Below are 26,725 nucleotides of genomic sequence, written 5' to 3'. Positions count from 1 at the left end.
CCTGATCAGTTAATGGCAAAATAGCAACTAAATGTGAGATAACATCCATCAGTTAACATGGCAGGCAATAAATTTCAGAATTATGAGAGGCCTTTGTCACTTAAATTGTTCATAGAATCAGTGGAAACAGAGCCAGATGTGTTTTTTTTAAGTGAGAATCTCTTGGAATCATTTGACGAAATAACAGGCAGGATAGACAAAGGAGAGTCAGCGGATGTTGTTTATTTGGATTTTCAGAAGGTCTTTGACAAGGTACCACAAACAGGCTGCTTAGTAAGATAAGAGTCCATGGTATTACAGGAAGGGTACAAGCATGATTAGAAGATTGGCTGACCGGCAGGAGGCAAGGTGTGAGAATGAAGGGGCCTTTCCTGGTTGGCTGCTAGTTTCCAGTGTGGGAACCGCTTCTTTTTACATTATATGTAAATGATTTGGATGACAGAATTGATGGCTTTGTAGCCAAGTTTGCAGATGATGTGAATATAGGTGAGGGGCAAGTGGTGTTTCAAAAGCAAAGAGGCTGCAGAAGAACTTAGACGGATTGGGAGAATGGGAAAGAAGTGGCAGATGGAACATAGTGTGGGAAGTATATGGTCATGCACTTTGTGGAAGGAATAAAGGAAGAGACTATTTTGCAAATGGGGACGAAATTCTAAAATCAGATGTGCAAAGGGACTTGGGAGCCCATGTGCAGGATTCCCTAAACTTTCAATGTTGAGTCAGTGGTGAGGAAGGCAAATGCAATGTTAGCATTCATTTTGAGAGGATTAGAATACAAGTGCTGTAATAGTATGTAATGCTGAGGTTTTATAAGGCATTGGTCAGACCGTATTGTGAGCAGTTTTTGATGCCTTATCTTAAAAAAAGCTGTGCTGGCATTGGAGATGGTCCAGAGGAGGTTCATGAGAAAGTTTCTGAGAATGAAAGGGTTAATGTATGAGTACTTTACTTTATACTTTATTGTCGCCAAACAATTGATACTAGAGCGTACAATCATCATAGCGATATTTGATTCGGTGCTTCGCGCTCCCTGGAGTACAAATCAATAGTAAATATTAAAAATTTAAATTATAAATCATAAATAGAAAATAGAAAAGGGAAATTAAGGTAGTGCAAAAAAATCTGAGAGGCAAGTCCAGATATTTGGCGGGTACGGCCCAGATCCGGGTCAGGAACCGTTCAGCAGTCTTATCACAGTTGGAAAGAAGCTGTTCCCAAATCTGGCCGTACGAGTCTTCAAGCTCCTGAGCCTTCTCCCGGGAAGAGGGACAAAAAGTGTGTTGGCTGGTTGGGTCGTGTCCTTGATTATCCTGGCAGCACTGCTCCGACAGCATGTGGTGTAAAGTGAGTCCAAGGACGGAAGATTGGTTTTGTGTGATGTGCTGGGCCGTGTTCACGATCTTCTGCAGCTTCTTCTGGTCTTGGACAGGACAACTTCCATACCAGGTGTGATGCACCCTAGAAGAATGCTTTCTACGGTGCATCTATAAAAATTAGTGAGGGTTTTAGGGGACAGGCCAAATTTCTTTAGCTTTCTCAGGAAGTAAAGACACTGGTAGGCCTTCTTGGCAGTGGACTCTGCTTGGTTGGACCAAGTCAGGTCATTTGTGATATTGACCCCAAGGAACTTAAAGCTTTTGACCCGTTCCACTTGCGCACCACCGATGTAAATGGGGTCATGCAGTCCGCTACTCCTTCTGAAGTCAACAACCAATTCCTTCGTCTTGCTGACATTGAGGGATAGGTTATTGTCTTCACACCATGGCACCAGGTTCTTAATTTCCTCTCTGTACTCAAACTCATCAAGTTGCAGTCGATGGCTCTAGTCATGTACTCACTGATGTTCAGAAGAATGAGGGGGATCTCACTGAAACATTGAATATTGAAAGGCTTTGAGTAGATGTGGTGTGGATGTTTCCTATAATGGGCAAGTCTAGGAGAAGAGAGCACAGCCTCAGAATAGAGGGACGTCCATTTACAACAGAGAAGAGGAGGAATGTCTTCAGCCGGGGGTGGTGACTCTGTGGAATTCATTGCTACAGAGGGTTGTGGAAGCCACGGCATTGGATATATTTAAATTAATGAGTTAATGAGTTCTTGATTAGTCAGGGCATCAAAGGTTCTAGGGAGAAGGAAGGAGAAATCCTTAAGATACCTATCACTACAGCAGAAAAATAATGCTGTTCTTTGTCTAAGCTTGCAAATGACTCAGTAACTACATTGGACTTCCGTTGATGTGCTGTGTTCATTTATAAATCTTATCTTTCCTAATAACACAATGGGTTGTCAAGAACTCATTTTTTCACTGATTTTATTTATTAATTGTTTTGTAATGCAACAATGACGATGGAAATCTTGAGTACCCTTCAACTACTCTCTTGTATATTATAAACTGGGAAATCTAACCAGCAACTTTAGGAGAACTAACATCTTTTGAAACTATAATTGGTACTTCAAAGGATATGGCCATAAGACATAGTATAATTAGGCCACTTGACCCATCAAGTTTGTTCCGCCAATTAATCATGGTTAATCCTTTTTTCTTCCCTCCTTAGCCTCGTTCCTCCCCAGCCTTCTCCCCGTAACCTTTGATGCTGTGTCCAATCAAGAACCTTTCAAGCTCTGCCTTAAATATACCCAACAACCTGGCCTCTACAGCTGCCTGTGGTAATAAATTCCACAAATTCACCACCCTCTGGCTAAGGAAATTTCTCTGCATCTTGGTTTCAAATGGATACCCCTCTATCCTGAGGCTGTGCACTCTTATCCTAGACTCCTCCACCACAGGAAACATCCTTTCCACATCTACTCTGTCTAAGCCATTCAACATTCAAAATATTTCAATGAAATCCCCCCTCATCCTTCTAAATTATTGTGAGTACAGGCCCAGAGCTATCAAACATTCCATGCATGATAACTCTTTCATTTCCAGAATCATCCTTGTGAACCTCCTCTGAACCCTCTCCAATGCCAGCACATCTTTTCTTAGATGAGGAGTCCAGAATTATTCACAATTCTCAAGTTGAGGCCTCACCAGTGCCTTATAAATCCTCAGCATCACATCCCTGCTCTTGTATTCAAGACCTCTTGAAATGAATGCTAAGACTGCATTTGCCTTCCTCACCACCAGCTCTACCTGCAAGTTAATCATTAGGGTGTTCTGCACAAGGACTCCCAAGTCCCTTTGCATCTCAGATTTTGGATTTTGTCCCATTTAGAAAATAGTCTGCACATATACTTCTTCTACCAAAGTTCATGACCATGCATTTTCCAGCATTATATTTCATTTGCCACTTTCTTGCCCATTCTCCTCATCTGTCTAAGTCCTTCTGCAGTCTACTTGTTTCCCCAACACTACCTGCTCCTCCACCAATCTGCATTATCATCTGCAAACTTGGCAACAAAGCCATCTATTCCATCATCTAAATCATTGACATTCAGCATAAAAAGAAGTGGTCCCAACACTGAACACTGCGGAACACCACTAGTCACTGGCAGCCAACCAGAAAAGGATCCTTTAATCCCCACTCGCTGCCTCCTACCAATCAGCCAATGCTCTACCCATGCCAGTAACTTGCCTGTAATACCATGGGCTCTTAACTTGGTAAGCAACCTCATGTGTGGCACTTTGTCAAAGGCATTCTGAAAGTCCAAATGTACAAAATCCACTGCATCTGCTTTATGTAAACTACTTGTAAACTCCTTAAAAAATTCCAACAAGTTCGTCAGGCAAGATTTTCCCTTAATGAAACCATGCTGACTTTGTCCCATCTTGTCCTGTGTCACCAAGTACTCCATAAGCTCATCCTTAACAAAATTATTCCAACATCTTCCTAATCACTGAGGTCAGACTAACTGATCTATAATTTATTTTCTGCTGCTTTCCTCCTTTTTAAAGGGTGAGAGTGACATTTACAATTTTTCAGTCCTCTGGCACCATAACAGAGTCCAATGATTTTTGAAAGATCATAAACAATGCCTCCACAATCTCTACCATTAACTCTTTCAGAACCTAGGATGCAGTTCATCTGGTCAGGGAGACTTATGTACCCTTAGGTCTTTCAGCTTTTTGAGCACCTTCTCCCTTGTAATAGTAACTGCACCCACTTCTCTTCCCTCGCATCCTTCAACATCTGGCACACTGCTAGCATCTTCCACAGTGAAGACTGATGCAAAATACTCATTTAGTTCATCTGCCATCTCCTTGTCCCCTACTATTTCTCCAGCCTCATTTTCTAGCAGTCCTACATCCACTTTCATCCCTCTTTTATTTTTTACATACTTGAAAAAGCTTTTACTATCCACTTTGATATTGTTTGCTAGCTTACTTTCATATTTCACCTCTTCCCTCCTAATTATTCTTTTGGTTGTTCTCTGCAGGTTTTTAAAAGCTTCCCAATCCTCTGTCTTCCCACTAATTTGTGCTTTGTTGTATGCCCTATCTTTTGCTTTTACATTAGCTTTGACTTCCCTTGCCAGCCACGGTTGTACTATTTTGCCATTTGAGAATGTCTTTGTTTTTGGAATACATCTATACTGCACCATCCTCATTTTTCCTAGAAACTCACATCATGTCTGCTCTGCTGTCATCTCTGCCAGCATCTCCTTCCAACTTACTCTGGCTAACTCCTCTCTCATACCACTGTAATTTCCTTCACTCCACTTAAATACTGCTATGTCAGACTTGACTTTCTCCCCATCAAATTTCAAGTTGAACTCAATCATATTGTGATCACTAGCCCCAAAGGGTTCTTTTACCTTAAGCTCCCTAATCACTTCCAATTCATTACACCCAATCTAGTATAGCTGATCCCCTTGTAAGCTCAACGACAAACTGCTCTAAAAAGCCATCTCATTGGCATTCAATAAACTCACTCTCTTGAGGTCCATTATCAACCTGACTTTCCCAATTAACCTGCATGTTGAAATCTCCCATGACTATCATAACATTGCCCTTTGATACGCCTTTATTATTTCTCATTGTGATCTGTGGTCCACATACCAGCTACTGTTGGGAGACCTGTATACAACTGCCATCAGGACCCTTTTGCCTTTGCAGTTTTTTTTATCTCAGCCGACAAGGATTCAACATCGTCCAATCCTATGTCACATCTTTCTACTGATTTGATGCCATTCTTTACCAGCAGAGCCACGCCATCCCCTTCGCCTACCTTCAGTACAACATGTAACCCTGGACATTCAGCTCCCAACTACAACCACCCTTCAGCCACGGTTCAGTGATGGCCGCAACATCATAGCTGAGAATCTGTAATAGTGCAACAGGAATAGAAGTGAAGTACCTCATATGGAACTGAATCTTGCAGAAGAGGATTGTGTAATTATTGTTGGAGTTTCTATAAAGCACACATTGATATCTGTAGCACCTTGAATATAAGACCATAAGACGAAGGAGCAGAAGTCGGCCAATCGGCCCATTGAGTCTGCTCCACCATTTTATCATGAGCTGATCCATTCTCCTATTTAGTCCCACTCCCCCACCTTCTCACCATAACCTTTGATGCCCTGGCTACTCAGATACCTATCAATCTCTGCCTCAAATACACCCAATGACTTGGCCTCCACTGCTGCCCATGGCAACAAAATCCATAGATTCACCACCCTCTGACTAATATTCTGTCTTTTGTATAGTTTCCAGATATCTAACACTGAGACATATTTTCAAAGTACAAAGTTGAAAGTACATTTATTATCAAAGTACATATATGTCATAATATACAACCCTGAGATTACTTTTCTTGTCGGCATATACAATAAATCTAGAATAAAATAATAACCAGATTAAAGACTGTGCCAACTTGGGAATCAACCAGTGTGCAAAAGACAATAAACTGTGCAAATACAAAAATAATAAATAAGCTATAAATATCGAGAAAATGGGATAAAGAGTCCTTGAAAGTGAGTCTGTTGATTGTAGGAACATTTCAATGATGGGGCAAGTGAAATTATCCCGTGGTTCAAGAGTCTAATGGCTGAGGGGTAATAACTGTTCCTGAACCCAGTGGTGTGAGTCCAGAGGCTCCTGTACCATCTTCCTGATGGTTGCAGCAAAAAGAGAGCATGTCTTGGGTGGTAGGAGTCCTTGACAATGGATGCTGCTTTCCTGCGACAACGTTTCGTGTCGAAGTATCCAGTGGTGGTGAGGCCTTAACCTGTAATGGACTGGGCTGTATCCACTACTTTTCATAGGGTTTTCCACTACCACCGATCATTAATAATCATACTGAATGTTAGAATAGGCTTGGGAGGGTGAAATTTTCCATGAGATATTGTTCTATATAGAGAGGAGAATCACCAGCTCCTGGGCAATGATTCTACATTGTAAAATTATTAAGACCAAAATACAAAAAGAATAATATTTTGTTTTTGCTGTAATGAAAAAGGAAATTCTGCTATAGATCATAATCTTAGATTACTAATATTTAGTTTTAAAATAGTAGTTTAACATCTCCTCACTGCATCTCCAAGGATGTGTGCTTAGCCCACTGCCCTACTCTCTCTACGTGCATGACTGTGTGGCTAGGCACAGCTCAAATGCCATCTACAAGTTTGCCAATGGCACAATTATTGTTGGCAGAATCTCAGATGGTGATGAGGAGGAGTACAGGAGTGAGATAGATCAGCTGGTTGAGTGGTGTTGCAACAACAACCTGGCACTCAACATCAGTAGACCAAGCAATTGATTGTGGACTTCAGGAAGGGGAAGTCGTGGCAACACACACCAGTCCCCATTGAGGGATCAGCAGTGGAAAGAGAGAGCAGTTTCAAATTCCTGGGTGCCAACATCTCTGAAGATCTATTGTGGGCCGAACATATTGATGCAATTACAAAAAGGCGCCACAGAGGCTATATTGGATTAGTGGTTTGGGGATGTACTGAGAAAAGCATTCTTACTGGTTGCATCACCACCTGCTATGGAGAAGGCACTGCACAGGACCAGAAAAACCTGCAGATAGTTGCTGTCCCAGCCAACTCATTAACAGGCACTAGCCTCCCCAGCATCAAGGACATCTATATAATATGAAGCCTCAAAAAGGCAGCATCCATCTCCTTGGACTCCATCACCTAGGGCATGCTTTGTCCTCATTGCGACTGTCAAGGAAGAGGTACAAGAGCCCAAAGACCCATACTCAACATTTTAGGAACAATTTCTTCCCCTCCACCATTAGATTTCTGAACTTCATTTAATTTTACATATATAAATGTATATATCTTACTGCAATTTATAGTTCTTTTTATTACGTATTGCAATGTACTGCTGCCTCAAAACCCCAAATTTCCTGACATATACCAGTGTAATTAAACCCGATTCTGATTTTGCAGTTAAATTATTGTACAAGGGGTGATTGATAAGTTTGTGGCCTGAGGTAGAAGGAGTCAATTTTAGAAAACCTAGCACATTTATTTTTCAACATAGTCCCCTCCTACATGTACACACTTAGTCCAGCGGTCATGGAGCATACGGATCCCTCCTTTGCAGATATGGTCCACAGCAGGGGTGATTGATAAACTTGTGGCCTAAGGTAGAAGGAGATGAGTTATCAACTTCAAACTTTCTGCATTATCACTCAAAGAGTTGAACTACACATGCATGTAACAAGAATGTCTTGGACCTCCAGGCAGTCCACAGCAGATGTGATTGATGAGTTCATGGCCTTAGGTAGGAGATGAGTTATACAGCTCTTGTTACATGCATGTGCAGTTCAACGCTTTGAGTGATAATGCAGAAAGTTTGAAGTTAATGACTCATCTCCTTCTATCTTAGGCCATGAACTTATCAATCACCCCAGCTGAGGACCACTTTGTGGAGGTCCAAGACGCCGACTTCTACAAAGAAGGGATCCGTATGCTCCATGACCGCTGGACTAAGTGTGTAAATGTAGGAAAAATAAATATGCTAGGTTTTCTAAAATTGACTCTGTCTACCTTAGGCCACGAACTTATCAATCACCCCTCGTACTGTTCATCTGAAGTCCTGGACTATTGATCTGTGAAAGAAAGAAACAAAGTTTGCATTTTATGTTAATCACCTTTGATCAAACTAAGAAACGCAAGTAAGCATGCATGTTTTAAATTGTGGAGAATGGGGAGAGTTGGAGAGAACAATAGGCATGCCCATGAAAGGATAGAGGCCAAGAAAGACTGTAATGCATAAAGATGGTGATGCTGGCTGTTAAAGGATAGCAAAGGACTATTATTTGCAGATAACACACATCAAAGTTGCTGGTGAACGCAGCAGGCCAAGCAGCATCTCTAGGAAGAGGTGCAGTCGACGTTTCAGGCCGAGATCCTTCGTCAGGACTAACTGAAGGAAGAGTCAGTAAGGGATTTGAAAGTTGGAGGGGTAGGGGGAGATCCAAAATGATAGGAGAAGACAGGAGGGGGAGGGATAGAGCCAAGAGCTGGACAGGTGATAGGCAAAAGGGGATACGAGAGGATCATGGGACAGGAGGTCCGGGAAGAAAGACGGGGGGGGGACCCAGAGGGATGGGCAAGAGGTATATTCAGAGGGACAGAGGGAGAAAAAGGAGAGTGAGAGAAAGAATGTGTGCATAAAAATAAGTAACAGATGGGGTACGAGGGGGAGGTGGGGCCTTAGCGGAAGTTAGAGAAGTCGATGTTCATGCCATCAGGTTGGAGGCTACCCAGATGGAATATAAGGTGTTGTTCCTCCAACCTGAGTGTGGCTTCATCTTTACAGTAGAGGAGGCCGTGGATAGACATGTCAGAATGGGAATGGGATGTGGAATTATAATGTGTGGCCACTGGGAGATCCTGCTTTCTCTGGCGGACAGAGCGTAGATGTTCAGCAAAGCGGTCTCCCAGTCTGCGTTGGGTCTCGCCAATATATAAAAGGCCACATCGGGAGCACCGGACGCAGTATATCACCCCAGTCGACTCACAGGTGAAGTGTTGCCTCACCTGGAAGGACTGTTTGGGGCCCTGAATGGTGGTAAGGGAGGAAGTGTAAGGGCATGTGTAGCACTTGTTCCGCTTACACGGATAAGTGCTAGAAGGGAGATCAGTGGGGAGGGATGGGGGGGACGAATGGTCAAGGGAGTCGCGTAGGGAGCAATCCCTGCGGAATGCGGGGGGGGGGGAGGGAAAGATGTGCTTAGTGGTGGGATCCCGTTGGAGGTGGCGGAAGTTATGGAGAATAATATGTTGGACCCGGAGGCTGGTGGGGTGGTAGGTGAGGACCAGGGGAATCCTATTCCTAGTGGGGTGGCGGGAGGATGGAGTGAGAGCAGATGTACGTGAAATGGGGGAGATGCGTATAAGAGCAGAGTTGATAGTGGAGGAAGGGAAGCCCCTTTCTTTAAAAAAGGAAGACATCTCCCTCATCCTAGAATGAAAAGCCTCAGACTGAGAGCAGATGCGGCGGAGACGGAGGAATTGCGAGAAGGGGATGGCATTTTTGCAAGAGACAGGGTGAGAAGAGGAATAGTCCAGATAGCTGTGAGAGTCAGTAGGCTTATAGTAGACATCAGTGGATAAGCTGTCTCCAGAGACAGGGACAGAAAGATCTAGAAAGGGGAGGGAGGTGTCGGAAATGGACCAGGTAAACTTGAGGGCAGGGTGAAGGTTGGAGGCAAAGTTAATAAATATTTGTAGATGATAGCCGAAGGAATTGCAAATAGAAGGATGTAAATGAAGACTATTCATGAACTGCACATGCATGTAACAAGAATGTCTTGGACAAATGAAGCAAATGCTGGAAATATCCTACAGGTAGGCATCCTCTAGGCTGGGCACTACCCACTTCTCTGCAATCTTTGCTCATTTGCCATGAACGGGCATGAATCTGATATTTATTTGTTTGTCTGTCTAACCCCTTCCTGCTATTGCTTTTCCTTCAGATTTCCAGTGGGATTATTGCAACTGAAAGCTACAACCTGGTCATCGGAATCTACATGATTCCTATTTCCATAATTACTGAAATAAAAATAGATCTCCTCCATGTCATAAAGAATGGCTCTAGGTTCTCTGCAGGCCTGTCTAGTAGGCAGCATTGTTCAAGATCATGCTCAGGTTACAAGTACCTAACTCATATACAGGCTGTTTATGCAAACAAGTCAACAACCACAAAATGCTGGAGGAACTCAGCAGGTCAGGTAGCATTTATAGAAAGGAATTAACAGTCAAGAGCTCAGGCCAAAACCATGTCCTGATGTAGGGCATTGATTATTGGCCTCTTTTATAAGAGCATAAGAAACAGGAGCGGGAGTAGATTATCTGGTCCATCGAGCCTTTTTCACCATTCAATAAGATCATGGTTAATATACCTGTGGACTCAGCTCCATCTGCCTGCCATTTTCCACATAGTCCTTACTTCCCCTGCTATTTAAAAATATATCTTACTGTGTCCTCAGTATATTTAACAAGGTAGCCTCTACTGCTTCCCTATGCAGAGAATTCCACAGATTCACTACCTTCTGGGAAAAGCAGTTTCTCGTCACCCACATCCTCATTTTTCCCCTCAAATCTTCACATTTTGTCCCCTGCTTCTAGTCTCACTTACCAGTGGAAACAACTCTGCTGTTGTATCTTTTCCATCCCCTTCATAAGCTTCTAGAAGATCCCCTCTCACTCTTCTGAGTTCCAGTCAGTATAGTGACAGATGACTCAAACACTCATCACAGACTAACCCCCTCGTCTCTGGAATCAACCTGTCTTCCAAATATATATCGTGAATACTTGTGGACCCAGCACTGATCCACTGTGGCACTCTGCTCCCCAGTGACTGCCCACCAGAAAAACACCCAATTATCCCAACTCCCTGCCTTCTATTGGTTAACTAATCCTCCATCAATGCTATTATCCCAAACTCCATACACCTTTATCTTATGGATAAGTCTAATACTGCACCTTATCAAAGCCTTCTGGAAATATGAGAATATACAACATACACTTGTTCCCCTCTATCCACTGCACTGATTATATCCTCAAAGAACTCAAGTATGTTTTGCAAACAGAACCTGCCCTTAATGGATCTACGCTGTTTGCCTGATGGAATCCTTTCAATCCACATTAATTGTCATTTCTTTCCTAATGATAGCTTCAAGCATTTTTCCATTTCCAGCTATTAAGCCAAATGGCCTTTTATCTGTATCCCTTTCAAACCAGTGGTGTGTCATTCACTGTCTTCCAATCCAGTAGAACCTGCCCAGAGTCCAGTGAATGTGAATCCCCTTCCCTCTATCAAGGGAGAGAGAGAAGTCACTCCTGCAACGAGTGCGGAAACCGGCAATTCGATGTTACAATCTTCCGCGTTGCTTTTTAAAGTTTTCCAAATTTCCCAGCTTCTCCCACGACTCTTTGCGACTTTGTATCCATGAGCACTTAGTTTGATGTCTACCTTTTTTACTTATCCAGTGCCGGCTCTCCCCATCCGTACTGCTCTTGCTTTTAATTGGAATATACTTTGGTTGACCTTTACCTTCAAGCAATGAATCTGGGAGAAATGTAAGATGTGGCTTTAACTCTTAGTTAGGCTCTACAAGGGGAATGAGTGAAGTGAAAGCGAACAGCGGATCAGCTGACAGCCCAGACTCGGAGCGGAAGCAGTCGGGGGCCACGGTACTCGGCGTTTCTCCTGTCGTGCAGGATGTCCAGAGTGATCCTGCTTTTGTGTCTTTCCGGCGCCCAGCTTCTTCAGCCCGGGTGCAGCAGCGCCCAGCAGCCGGAACTCGAAAGCCGAAACGCAACCGCCGCATACGAGAAGCTTTTTCAGCAGTTTGTTACCAAGTACGGCCGGAGCTATGCGCTGGGGAGCCCACAGTTCCTTCAAACATACCGAGTGTTGCAGGTACTGTACCCCGTCACTGACGGTCACTCCTGGTTCCTGCACAGGTCAAGATCGGACTGCAGTGCGAATCAATTCCGGGGATCGTTTGACTACAGGGATAGGGGGGAGGTGGATTACACATCTTTACTGAGATATTCCTGATTTAACTGTGTTTGTTTTAACATGAGGCTCTCAGTAACGTGCAAAGTTGGCAGCGAAAATGAAACTTTGAAATGTATGTGATTAATGGTATAATTTTATAGTGCGGTGCTTATAAGGTTTTGGTAGAAACTCTCAAAACGATTTAACTTCAATTTTCATTGCGAGGTCAGCAGAAAAGGCGTTGCAGATCACATGCTCCTCTGTTCTCCTTCCTCTAACACCCCGCTGCCTTTCCTCAATCGGTTCTTGCAACGCGCATGATCGCAGATGTCTGTCTGCAAAGCGCAAGGAAGTTCAGCAACCATGGCAACTCGCTGAAAGCGATGCAGAAGCATTTCCAGCAGCGGCAGATCTATTCTTCAGATACTCTTTGTCTGACAACCCTTGTTCTGACGAACGATCTTGGAATTGAAATTTTCAGGAAGAATCTACAACTCTGCTTGACCTGCTGAGTATTTCCAGAATTATTCTGCTTTTAGTTCAGAGTTCCAGCGTCTACACTTATCTTGACTTAATGTTCATAGAAATAGTGGCTACCTTGGGGATGGGGGAGGTGCAGGAGCCTTTAAGACCCACAGTCAGTGTTTTAAAAATAGCTTCTTCCCCTCTATCTCCTTATTCCTCTTTTGCACTTTGTTCTTACAATTTAGAATAATGTTTGTGCCTTACATTGTACTGCTGCTACAAGATAACGAATTGATAGCGGTATACAAAATTATGAGGGGTATAGATTATAAGACCATAAGACAAAGCAGAAGTAGGCCATTCGGCCCATCGAGTCTGCTTGGCCATTTTATCATGAGCTGATCCATTCTCCTATTTAGTCCCACTCCCCCGCCTTCTCACCATAACCTTTGATGCCCTGGCTACTCAGATACCTATCACTCTCTGCCTTAAATACACCCAATGACTTGGCCAAATTAGGTAAATGCAAGCAGGCTTTTGTTTTACACAGAGGTAGGGTGATACTGGAGGTTCGGTCATGGGTTAAAAGTGAAAGGTGAAATATTTAGGGGAACGTGAGGGAGAACCTCTTCACTCGGAGGGTCATGAGAGTGTGGAATGATCTGCCAGCAGAAGTGGTAGATGTGGGTTTGATTTCAACATTTAAGAGAAATCTGGCCGGTTGCATAGAAGGGAGGAGTATGGAAGGCTATGGTCCGGGTGCAGGTCGATGGGACTAGGCAGCATAATAGTTCAGCATGGTCTAGATGGGCCAAAAGGCCTGTTTCTGTGCTGTAGTTTTCCATGATTCTGACGTCTCCAGATTGAACTCCATCTTGGTGTTGTCCGCAAATTTGCTGATCTAGTTTATCATGTTATCATCATGGTCGTTGATATAGGTCAGCGGTCCCCAACCACCGTGCCGCGGACCAGTACTGGGCCGCAAAGTATGTGCTACCGGGCCGCAAGGAAACGATATGATTTGGCGATATGAGTCAGCTGCACCTTTCCTCATTCCCTGTCATGCCCACTGTTGAGCTTGAACACATGCGAGGTCATTACCCACGCGTCATCCACGTCAGCACAGGAAGAAGATCAACTCCTCGAGCTTGCAGCTGACGGCAGGCTGAAAAATACGTTTGACGTAATACCTCTGCTGGCATAACGGATCAAAGTCAAGGCTAAATGTCCTGAGATGGCCACGAAAGCACTGAAAACATAGCTTCCATTTCCAACATATTTCTGTGAAGCGGAATTTTCTGCAATGAATGCAACCGAAACTAAATTGCGGAATAGACTGGACTTAAGGAACCCTTTTGTTGCAGGGAAACAAGCCCAGGGCTCCCACTGATTCAGCGATATTGGTGTGTTGCAATGATTTTATATGTTCATATGGGAAAAATATACGCTGTGTGTTTAATATCCAAACGTTACTTAAAATGTTATGATGCTATTGACTTATAAGTGACTTATAATTGACTTATCACTATATTCATGCGCTGTGTTACATAAAACCTAAAATAACACGAACATATAGTAAAAGCAGGAATGATATGATAAATACACAGCCTATATAAAGTAGAAATAAAGTACGTGCAGTAGTTTCACTGAACAGAGTCGCCAAAAACGATTTGAGAAAAAAATCGGCACACACACGCATGTGCACATAGGTACCCGCGCAAGGCTTCAGGGTCATTGTAGTCTTTCTTGGGGTGAACACAACGTATTTGACTGCTACTCTTGTACGTTGGCAACCCTACCGCCCCCCCCCCCGGCCCCAGTCAGCCAGTCCACAAGATTATTAAATTAGATTATGAGAACACTCAGTCCTCTTTTATTGTCATTTAGAAATGCATAGTATTAAGAAATGATACAATGTTTCTCTGGAGTGATATCACAGAAAACAAGACAGACCAAGACTATAACTGACAGAACCACATAATTATAACATATAGTTACAGCAGTGCAAAGCAATACCATAGTTTGATAAAGGACATACCATAGTCTCAGTAAAACAAAAGTTTCAAAGTCCCGAGTCCCCGATAGCGGCAGCAAAAGGGAGAAACTCCCTGCCATAAACCTCCAGGCACCGTCAACTTGCCGATACCTTGGAAGCAGCCGACCCCAGCCGACCCTGAGTCCATCTGTCCGAAAACTCCGAGCTTCCGAGCAACCTCTCCAATACAGCCTCCCGAGCGCCTTCAACCTCTCCCCGGCCGCTGAAACACGCAAAGCCGAGGATTTTGAGGCCTTCAGCTCCGGAGATTCCGGTTACCACACAGTAGCAGCGATAGCAAAGCAGTCATTTCAGAAGTTTTCCAGATGTTCCGCTGTGCTCTCATGTCTGTCTCCATCAAATCAGAATTGTGCATGGTCCCCTACTTGACAGATAACAGATATTCATCACCGAAGTGGCCGCGCGCGCTGTCATCGTGCCGCCATCTGCTCCCCCTGAATATTGTCAATATTAAACCGGTCCGCGGTGCAAAAAAGGTTGGGGACCCCCCGATATAGGTGACAAACAACAACGGACCCAGATCCCTGCGGCACACAATTAGTCATAGTCCTTCAGTCAGAGAGGTAACCATGTACTACCACTCTCTGGCTTCTCCCGTGAAGCTAATGTCTAATCCATTTTACTACCTCATCTTGAATGCCGAGCGACTGAACCTTGACCTACTTCCTGTGTGGGACCTTGTTAAAGTCCATGTAGATAATATCCACTGCCCTTCCTTCAGTAGCTTTCCTGGTAACTTACTCAAAAAACTCTATTAGATTGGTTAGACATGACCTACCACGTACAAAGCCATGCTGACGATCCCTAATCAATCCCTGTCCATCGAAATACTTATATATCTGTTCCTTAGAATATCATCAATAACTTTGGCGGACCAATCGATTCAAAGGAAGAGAGAACTTCACACAGGTCGGAGAGAAAAGTTTTAAAAAGGAGCATTTCCCAGGGCTTGGCGCATTAGAATAGTGGGCATGACTGCGAGGCCATTTTTCCGTTTTGGGTGTCAGATGTGGATGTCCAGGAGACTTCCAGCCTCCCTGATGCGCCAGGTGCATCGAGTTGCAGCTCCTTAGAGACCGAGTTAGAGAACTGGAGCTGCAGCTTGATGACCTTTGGCTGGTCCTTGATGATCTTGTCCATTTCCGACACCTTCTTTCTGTCTCTATCTCTGGAGACAGCTTATCCACTGATGTCTACTATATGCCTACTGACTCTCACAGCTATCTGGACTATTCCTCTTCTCACCCTGTCTCTTGCAAAAATGCCATCCCCTTCTTGCAATTCCTCCGTCTTCGCCGCATCTGCTCTCAGGGTGAGGCTTTTCATTCCAGGACAAGGAAGATGTCCTCCTTTTTTAAAGAAAGGGGCTTCCCTTCCTCCACCATCAACTCTGCTCTCAAACTCATCTCCCCCATTTCACGCACATCTGCTCTCACTCCATCCTCCCGCCACCCCACTAGGAATAGGATTCCCCTGGTCCTCACCTACCATCCCACCAGCCTCCGGATCCAACATATTATTCTCCGTAACTTCCGCCACTTCCAACGGGATCCCACCACTAAGCACATCTTTCCCTCTCCCCCCTCTCTCTGCTTTCTACAGGGATCGCTCCCTACGCGACTCCCTTGTCCATTCGTCCCCCCCATCCCTCCCCACTGATCTCCCTCCTGGCACTTAACCTTGCAAGTGGAACAAGTGCTACACATGCCCTTACACTTCCTCCCTTACCACCATTCAGGGCCCCAGACAGTCCTTCCAGGTGAGGCGACACTTCACCTGTGAGTCGGCTGGGGTGATATACTGCGTCCGGTGCTCCCGATGCATTCTATACATTCTATACATTGGCGAGACCCGATGCAGACTGGGAGACCGCTTTGCTGAACACCTACGCTCTGTCCGCCAGAGAAAGCAGGATCTCCCAGTGGCCACACATTATAATTCCACATCCCATTCCCATTCTGACATGTCTATCCACAGCCTCCTCTACTGTAAAGATGAAGCCACACTCAGGTTGGAAGAACAACACCTTATATTCCGTCTGGGTAGCCTCCAACCTGATGGCATGAACATTGACTTCTCTAACTTCCGCTAAGGCCCCACCTCCCCCTCATACCCCATCGGTTATTTATTTTTATACACACATTCTTTCTCTCACTCTCCTTTTTCTCCCTCTGTCCCTCTGACTATACCCCTTGCCCATCCTCTGGTTCCCCTCCCCCCTTGTCTTTCTCCCCGGACCTCCTGTCCCATGATCCTCTCATATCCCCTTTGCCTATCACCTTTCCAGCTCTTGGCTCCCCCCCTCCCCCTCCTGTCTTCTCCTATCATTTTGGATCTCCCTCTCCCCCTCCCACATTCAAATCTCTTACTAGTTCTTCCTTCAGTTAGTTTTGACGAAGAGTCTCGGCCCGAAACGTCGACTGTACCTCTTCCTAGAGATGCTGCCTGGCCTGCTGCGTTCACCAGCAACTTTGATGTGTGTTGCTTGACCTTCGGTTTGTTAGGGAGAGTAAGGAGGTGATGGACGGGAGCTATAGGCAGGTAGTCACCCAGGGCCACAGGAGACAGATAAGTGGGTGACTGTCAGGAGAGGGAAGTGGGGGCATCAGGTAGTGGAGAGTACCTCTGTGGCTGTTCCCCTTAACAATAAGTACTCCATTTTGAGTGCTGTTGGGGGAAGCCACTTGGGGGGTAGCAACAGTGGCTGTGCCTCTGGCACAGAGTCTGACCCTGTGGCTCAGAAGGGTAGGGAAAGGAAGAGGATGGCAGCAGTGATAGGGGACTCTATAGTTAGGGGGACAGATAGGCAATTCTGTGGACACGAAAAAGAAACAAGGATAGTAGTTTGCCTTCCAGGTGCCAGGGTTCATGATGTTTCTGAGCACACCCACAATATCCTGAAATGGGAGGGTGAGCAGCCAGAGGTCGTGGTATATATTGGTACTAACAATATAGGTAGAAAAAAGGTGGTGGTCCTGAAAGCAGAACGCAGGGAATTAGGAAGGATGCTGAGAAGCAGCACCTCAAAGGTAGTAATCTCAGGATTGCTGCCTGTGCCACGTGACAGTGAGTATAGGAATAGAATGAGGTGGAGGATAAATGCGTGGCTGAAGGATTGGAGCAGGGGGCAAGGATTCAGATTTTTGGATCATTGGGAACTCTTCTAGGGCAGGTATGATCTGCACAAAAAGGACAGGTTGCACTTGAATCCGAGGGGGACCAATATCCTGTTGGGGAGGGTCTAAACTAAATTTGCAGGGGGGTGGGAACCAAAGTGAAGAGGCAGAGGATGGGGAGGTTGGAGCACAAGTATTGACAGCTTGTAAGGAGTTTGTGAGGAAGGATAGGCAGATGTTAGAGCAAAGATGCACTCAGCCTATGGTTTGAGATGTGTCTATTTCAATGCAAGGAGTATCATAAACAGGGTGGATGAACTTAGAGCGTGGATCAATACAAGGAACTACAGTGGGTGATTGATAAGTTCATGGCCTAAGGTAGACGAAGTCAATATTAGAAAACCTAGCACACTTATTTTTCGATATAGTCCCCTCCTACATTTACACACTTAGTCCAGCAGTCATGGAGCATACGGATCTTCAGAAAGTGGTCCACAGCAAGGGTGATTGATAAGTTCGTGGCCTAAGGTAGGAGATGAGTTATACAGCTCTCATTACATGCACATGCAGTTCAACTCTTTGAGTGATTATGCAGAAAGTTTGAAGTTAGTAACTCATCTCCTTCTACCTTAGGCCACGAACTTATCAATCACCTCTGCTGTGGACCACTTTGTGGCGGTCCAAGACACCAACTTCTACAAAGAAGAGATCCATATGCTCCGTGACCGCTGGACTAAGTGTGTAAATGTAGGAGGGGACTATGTTGAAAAATAAATGTGCTAGGTTTTCTAAAGTTGACTCCTACCTTCGGTCACAAACTTATCAATCTCCCCTCGTATGACGTTATGCCCATTACAGAGGCTTGGATGTCTCAGGAGCAGGAATGGCTGCTGAATGTGCCAGGCTTTAGATGTTTCAAAAAGAACAGAGAGGGAGGCAAAAGAGGTGCGGTGTGGCATTGCTAATTAGGGATCGTGTCACAGCTGCAGAAAAGGAGGAAGACATGGAGCGATGGTCTACTGAGTCAGTGTGGGTAGAAGTCAGAAACAGGAAAGGGGCAATAACTCTACTGGGTGTTTTTATAGACCCCCTCCCCATATAGTAACAAGGATATTGAGGAGTAGATAGGGAGGCAGACTCTTGAACGGTGCAATAATAATAGTGTTGTTGTGATGGGAGACTTTAATTTTCCTAATATTGATTGGCTTCTCCTTAGTGCAAGGAGATTAGATGGGGTAGAGTTTGTTAGGTGTATTCAGGAAGGTTTCCTGATGCAATATGTAGATAAGCCAACTAGAGGAGAGTCTGTACTTGATCTGGTATTGGGAAATGAACCTGGTCAGGTGTCAGGTCTCTCAGTAGGGGAGCATTTGGAGATAGTGATCACAACTCTATCTCCTTTACCATAGCACTGGAGAGGGAAAGGAGCAGGCAATTTGGGAAAACATTTAATTGGGGTACGGGGAAATATCATGCTATTAGGCAGGAACTTGGGAGCATAAATAGGGATCAGATATTCTGAGGGAAATGCATGGCAGAAATATAGCAAATGTTCAGGGGACATTTGCGTGGAGTTCTGCCTGGGTATGTTCCTTTGAAGCAGAGAAAGAATGGTAGGGTTAAAGAACTATGATGTACAAAGAATGTAGCAAAACCAGTTAAGAAGAAGAGAAAAGCTTACAAAAGGTACTGTTAGAGCTCTAGAAAATTACAAGGTTGCTAGGAAAGAGCTTAAGAATGGAATTAGGAGAGCCAGAAGGGGCGTGAGAAGGCCTTGGTGAGCAGGATTAAGGAAAACCCCAAGGCATTGTACAAGTATGTGAAGAGCAAGTATATGAGATAGGACCAATCAGATGTAATAGTGGAAATGTGTGCATGGAGACGGAGGAAGTAGCTGAGGGACTTAATGAAACCTTTGCTTCAGTATTCACCAGGGGAAAAGACCTTGGAATTCCGAGGATGACTTACAACAGACTGAAACGCTTGAGTATATAGATGTTAAGAAAGAGGATATGCTGGAGCTTTTGAAAAGCATTAAGTTAGGTAAGTCACCAGGACCAGATGAGAAGCGAAAGAGAAGATTGCTGAGCCTCTTGCAATGATCTTTGTGTCATCGATAGGGACGGGAGAAGTACCAGAGATTGGGGGGTTGCAAATGTTGTTCCCTTGTTCAAGAAAGGAAATAGGGATAACCCAGGATAAGACCAGTGAGTTTGACTGCAGTGGTGGGCAATTTGTTGAAGAAGATCCTGAGAGGCAGGACTTATGAGCATTTGGAGAAACATAATCTGATTAGAGATAGTTAGCATGGCTTTGTCAAGGGCAGGTCATGCTTTACGAGCCTGATTGAATTCCTTGAGGATGTAACAAAACACATTGATGAAGGTAGAGCAGTGGATGTAATTTCTATGGATTTCAGTAAAACATTTGATGAGGTTCCCCATACAAGGCTCCTTAAGAAAGTAAGGAGGCATGGGATCCAAGGAGACCTTGCTTTGTGGATCCAGAATTGGCTTGCCCACAAAAGGCAAAGGGTGGTTGTAGATGGTTCATGTTCTGCATGGAGGTCGGTGACCAGTGGTGTGCCTCAGGGATCTGTTCTGGGACCCCTCCTCTTAGTGATTTTTATAAATGACCTGGATGAAGAAGTGTAAGGGTGGGTTAGTAAGTTTGCTGATGACACAAAGGTTGGTGGTGTTGTGGATAGTCTGGAGGGTTGTCAGAGGTTACAGTGGGACATCAATAGGATGTAGAACTGGGCTGAGAAGTAACAGATGGAGTTCAACCCAGATGAGTGTGAAGTGGTTCATTTTGATAGGTCCAATTTGAAGACAGAATATAATACAAATGGTAAGACTCTTGGCAGTGTAGAGGATCTGAGAGATCCTGGGCTTCGTGTTGATAGGACACTGAAAGCTACTGTGCAGGTTGACAGTGTTAAGAAGGTGTATGGTGTGTTAGCATTCATCAACCAAGGGATTGAGTTCAGGCATAGGAGGTAATATTACAGCTATATAAGACCTTGGTCAGATCCCACTTGGAATACTGTGTTCAGTTCTGGTCACCACACTACAGGAAGGGTGTGGATACTATAGAGAGAGTGCAGAGGAGATTTACAAGGATGTTGCCTGGATTGGAGAGCATACTTTATGAGAGTAGGTTGAGTGAACTTGGCCTTTTCTCCTTGGAGTGATGGAGGATGAGAGGTGACCTGATAGAGGTGTATAAGATGATGAGGGGCATTGATCGTGCGGATAGCCAGAGGCTTTTTCCCAGGGCTGAAGTGGCTAACACGAGGGGGCATAGTTTTAAGGTGCTTGGAAATAGGTACTGAGAGGATGTCAGGGGTAAGTTTTTCACACAGAGTGGTGAGCGTGTGGAATGCACTGCCGGCAGCGGCGGTGGAAGCGGATACAATAGGGTCTTTTAAGAGCCTCTTAGATAGGTGCGTGGAGCATAGAAAAATAGAGGCCTATGCAATAGGGAAATTCTAGGTAGTCTCTAGAGTAGGTTACACGGTCGGCACAACATTGTGGGCCGAAGGGCCTGTAATGTGCTGTAAATTTCTATGTTCTATACCCACTACTGACATCGGGCTCGGCAGCCTATAACTTCCCAGTTTATTCTTAGAGTCTTTCTTAAACAGCGGAACAACATTAGCTATCCTCCGATCCTCTGGCGCCTCACCCGGGGCTAAGGACATTTTAAATACCTCTGCTTGGGTCCCTGCAATTTTCGTACTGGCTTCCCACAAGGTCCAAAGGGAACACCTGTCAGGCCTTGGGGATTTATCCAGCCTAATTTGCCTCAAGGCAGCAAACACCTCCTCTGTAATCGTAATTGGTATAGAGTCTTTGACCTCTCTGCTACATTGCCTCACATCTATAGACTCTGTGTCCATCTCCGGAGTAAATACAGGTGCAAAAAATCCATTTAAGATCTCTCCCATCTCTTTCAATTCTGTGCATAAATGACCACACCGATCTTCATGAGGACCAATGTGGTTCCCTGCTATCCTTTTGCTCTTAATATATCTGCAGATGGCCCTTGGGACTCTCCTTCACCTTGTCTGCTAGAGGAACTACATTGCTTTTTTTTCTCCCTCTTGATTTCTTCTTCCAACTAGTGGAGTGGTGTCACAGCAACAACCTTTCACTCAACATCAGTAAGACAAAAGAGCTCATAGTGGAATTCCGGAAAGTTAAGACCAAGGAGCACATACCAATCCATATAGAGGGATCAGAAGTGGAGAGAATGAGTAGCTTCGAGTTCCTGGCTGTCGAGATCTCTGAGGATCTAACCTGGTCCCAACATATCAATGTAGTTATAAAGAAGGCAAGACAGCGGCTATACTTTATTAGGAATTTGAAGAGATTTGGTATGTCAACAAATGCACTCAAAAACTGCTATAGATGTACTGTGGCAAGCATTCTGACAGGCTGCATCACTGTCTGGTATGGGGAGGGGGGCTACTGCACTGGACCGAAAGAAGCTGCAGAGGGTTGTAAATCTAGTCAGCTCCATCTTGGGTACTACCCTACAAAGTACTCAGGACATCTTCAGGGAGCGGTGTCTCAGAAAGGCAGTGTCCATTATTAAGGACCTCCAGCACCCAGGGCATGCCCTTTTCTCTCTGTAACCATCGGGTAGGAGGTACAGAAGCTACACACTCAGCAATTCAGGAATAGCTTCTTCCCCTCTGCCTAAATGGACATTGAACTCTTGGACAGTACCTCACTTTTATTTTGTGTTTTTTTTTTCTTCTGTATTATGTATTGCATTGAACTGCTGCTGCTAAGTTAACAAATTTCTTGTCACATGCCGATGATAATAAACCTGATTCTGATTCTGAATATCAAAAGAATTATTAAAGCTTAAATGATTACTTAAATAATACTAACCAAAGCTTAAAAACAATCAAATAACAAGCAAATTAAAATTTTAAAAACCTACTTGCCATTCTTGCAGCAGCTTTTTTTTCCATTTGCTTTTGATAAGGCTACTTGAGGGAGATTTCCACCTTTCGAGCTGAGAAAGTCAACCAGCCCCATTGTGCTCCAGCTTTGGAATTCTATGGAGCATGGGAACAGGGTTAAGTCTGACAGAAGTGCAGGCACCCATGCAGAAGTTCCACATTATAGAATTAGCACAGGAGTTCCCAACCTTTTCTATGCCATGGACCCCTACCATTAACTGAGGGGTCAATGGACCTCAGATTGGAAGCCCCTACATTAGCATGTCCTTGATCTTGCCACATGTGCTATGGCTAAGTAAAGACTAAAGTACATATTGCAATTATCACTAGTTTAGCCTGACGACAATACAATATTATTTATTCATAAATGGTTAAAACTGTTTAAATATGACACTTGACTTCAATAATTTTTTTCAGGAGAGCATTCAGAGACATTACAGCATGAACCTTATTTCTTCAAATTTGTCGAGTGGAAGCAATTCTGCTATCTATGGAATTAACCAGTTTTCTGATATATCACCTGAAGTGTTCAGAGGTGAGGTTACATCTTAATATTAAATATTATTAAGGCTTGGACATAATTTTGTATAATTGAAGTTAATTATGGCATTAATATATTAAGCATTAGCAAACTGAAAATTTGTAATATGCTGGATAATGATGAAAAAAATGAAAAATGAGCATCGGTTATAGTATGAACATAAGAGAGTAGTCCTGTTTCACTGTTCTAGTAGTCTTCCACATCAATAGTTACAGTAATGTATTAAATTTTCTCCTTTATCGTCCTTGACTGAAATTTGACATTTTCTTTAAAAAAATGCATACCACCTTAGCAATAAACAGATCATTTGGGCTAATTTGTTCTGTTATTGGACTACGAAGAAAATTTGCATTTTTATTTTATATTCTGTTTCACAGAGAGGTCTAAAGAGATATCTATCTGCTATCTAACACAATTGTTTCAACCACAGCCATTTCTAAATAAGAGTCTCAGAGTTAGAATCAGTTTTAATATCACTGGCATATGCCAGGAAATACATTGCCTTGAAAAAGTATTCAGCCCCCCACAACTACTTTCACATTTTACTGTTTCGTTTTCTGAATTTAAAATATACTGAAGTAGGATTTTTTGAGCTAATCTACAAAACATTGTACATCATGTCAAATCTAAGGAAAAATTCCAAAACCTGTCAACAATTTACTAAAAGTTAAAAATCAAAATTGTGAGGCTGTAAAAGTATTCATCCCCTTTGTAATTACAAATGCTAACTTTCCCCAGGTGCAATACTGTATATTACCTTACCAGCTCACCCTATTTGTTGATGTAGAAAATTGGAGGATCACCGTTTTCAGTGAATTCATAAGAAATTCTCTCTGTAAGGTCCAACCGTATTTACAACAGACCAAACTAAAAAGAAGACAGAGCATTCAAGGCAAGACAGGGAGATGAGAATAGAGAAGCACAAATCTGGGGAAGGGTACAAGACTATCACAAAGGCACTGAAAATACCTTAGAGCTCAGTGTAGTCCATTGTAAAAAAAAGTGAAAAAGAATATGAAACCACAGCCACACTGCCTAGGTTCTGCCACCCTTCTAAACTTAGTTGCCAGAGAAGAATGGCAGTGTGACGCTAGCAGTCACTCTGAGTGAGCGGCAGGTGTCTGTGGCCGCAGCTGGAGATGAAGTTCATGGCTCCACAATCTCTAAGGCCTTGCACAAATTGGGTATTTATGGAAGAGTGGCAAGAAGGAAGCCCTGGCTTAAAAAAAAATACCCTTGCTTGTAAAGACTTTGCAAAATGTTGCTTGGAAGATACGGTAAAGGTTTGGAAGAAGATCTTGTGCTTTGATGAGACTAAAGTGGAACATTTTGGCCTCGACACTAAGTGTGGCATAAATCTAATCAGTCAGGTAACAGCATCCCTACAATAAAGTATGGTGGGGGTAGCATCATGCAGTGGGGGTGCTTTTCAGCAGCAAGAACTGGAAGTGTTTATTTTACAAAACAAGCAGGCACAAACTGGAGACACTCTTGGCAGAAGATGTCTCCTGGCCCAATATTATATGTTGAAGAACAAAGATAACATGGAACGCAGAAACCTATAGCACATTACAGGCCTTTCGGCCCACAATGTTGTGCCGACTATGCAACCTACTCTAGAAACTGCCTAGAATTTCCCTGGCACATAGCCCTCTATTTTTCTAAGGACAGTTTCTATAGTTATAATATATACATAATGCTTCCTTTGAGTTGCACATAATTTCAAACACCTCCAGATCTTCACACCAGCACACCCAAAATGAGTGTTAATCACCTCTGTCTTTGAGCTACATTCATGCATATGCAGGCATCTCAGGTGAGTGGATGTTTCCCGGTCTGCAATTTACTCTAAAATGCAGCTCCAGGATGACCATTGTTCTGGGCTGCATTTTAAATTCAATCTACAATCCATATTCAGATCAGAAGACTGGTCGTTGTTGAAATTAATATTTGCATTATTGCATAACTCCAGAATACACTGTAACAGAAATACTCAAAAACAAAGGGAAATCTGCAGATGAAGGAAATCCAAGCAACACACACAAAATGCTGGAGGGACCCAGCAGGCCAGGCAGCATCTATGGAAAAAAGTAGAGATGACATTTTGGACCGAAGCCCTTCAGCAGGACACTATAACAGTAATACTCATTTATGTGAACAAAGGATTGAGGGGGATGAATACTTTTACAAGACACTCTATGTTGTTTGTGGCAGCAAAACATTGCAATTGTTCATTCATTTGTTACGTGCCATGTCATATGACTTGGGCTATGGTAGTCTTTCTGTGGCCATGATTGTTCTTGGCAAATGTTTCTACAGAAATGTTTCTAAGAATGTTTCATTGCCTTCTTCTGGACAGTGTCTATACAAGACGGGTGACCCCAGTCATTATGAATACTCTTCAGAGATTGTCTGCCTGGCGTCAGTGGTCACATAACCAGGACTTGTGATATGCACCAGCTGCTCATATGAGCATCCACCACCTGCTCCCATGGCTCCACATGACTCTGATCGGGGACTAAGCAGGTGCTACACCTTGCCCAAAAGTGACCTGCAGACTAGTGGAGGGAAGGAGTGCCTTACACATCCTTTAGTAGAGACATATCTCCACCCCACCACCCTAAATTGCAATACATAATGAAAGTATATATAAAAACTTAGATAAGTAGTGTAAAAAGAAAGCAAAAAAATGAGCAATTGGCACAGAATGGTAGAGGAACTCAGCAGGGCAGGGTGCATACCAATTCTCCTCAAGCTCCTAATGAAATATCACCGCTGTCTTCTTTGTAATTGCGTCAGTATGTTGGGCCCCGGAAAGATCTTCAGAGATGTTGACACCCAGGAGCTTGAAACTGCTCACCATTACCACTGCTGATCCGTCAATGAGGACTGTTGTGCATTCCTTTACCTTCCCTTTCCTGAAGTCCACAATCAATTCCTTGGCCTTGCTGACGTTGAGTGCAAGATTGACGTTGCAACACCACTTGACCAGCTGTCCTGGCTCACTTCTGTATGCCTCTCATCACCACAAAGAAATTCTGCCAATACTAGCCGTGTCATTGGCAAGTTTATAGATGGCATTTGAGTTGTGCCTGGCCGCATAGTCCTGGATAGAGTGAGCAGAGCAATGGGCTAAGCTCGCATCCTTGAGGTGTGCCAGAGTTGATTGTCAGCGAAGAGGAGATGTTATTTCTGATTAGCATTGACTGTGGTCTCCATTTGCAGAAGAAGGTACAGAGGCCCAGGTTTTAGAACTTGTTGATTAGAACTGAGGTTATGGTTGTGTTGAACACTGAGCTGAAATCAATAAACAACCTGGCGTAGGCATTGTTACTGTCCAAATGATCCAAGGCCGAGTGGAGAGCCAGTGAGATTGCATCCGCTGTATATTGTGGCGATAGGTAAACTGCAGTGGATCCAGGTCCTTGCTTAACCAGGAATTCATTCTAGCCATGACCAACCTCTCAAAGCACTTCATAATAGCAGATGTCAGTGCAACTGGGCGACAGTCACTGAGGCAGCTTACCCTGTTCTTCTTGGGTACTAGTATGATTGTCGCCCTTTTGCAATCTGTGCAGTAATGACAGATTGAAGATGTACTTGAATACTCTCGCCTGGTTTTCAGAGCCCTACCAGGTACATCAACAGGGTCTGGTGCCTTGCG

General features: G+C 43.9%; 1 protein-coding gene across 2 annotated transcripts in view; it reads left to right on the top strand.

Moving 5' to 3' along the window:
- The first annotated feature begins 11,401 nt into the window (after positions 1 to 11,401).
- The window catches only part of ctso (cathepsin O), a 48,900-nt gene continuing 33,576 nt past the window's right edge, over positions 11,402 to 26,725 (top strand). Inside the window, exons 1-2 of one of the 2 annotated variants that reach the window (XR_011885594.1) lie at positions 11,402 to 11,827; positions 22,938 to 23,055. Coding sequence is in view for 1 of the 2 variants with exons in the window: in XM_072254696.1 (XP_072110797.1) it covers positions 11,627 to 11,827; positions 22,938 to 23,055 (319 nt within the window). In the remaining variant the exon portion in view is untranslated. The remainder of the gene's footprint in view (positions 11,828 to 22,937; positions 23,056 to 26,725) is intronic. The other variant, XM_072254696.1, reaches the window with a different exon arrangement.

Source organism: Mobula birostris, chromosome 4, assembly GCF_030028105.1.
Source record: "Mobula birostris isolate sMobBir1 chromosome 4, sMobBir1.hap1, whole genome shotgun sequence".
In the NCBI taxonomy this organism is placed as follows: Eukaryota; Metazoa; Chordata; class Chondrichthyes; order Myliobatiformes; family Myliobatidae; genus Mobula; species Mobula birostris.
This window is presented reverse-complemented; position numbering and strand designations above follow the sequence as displayed.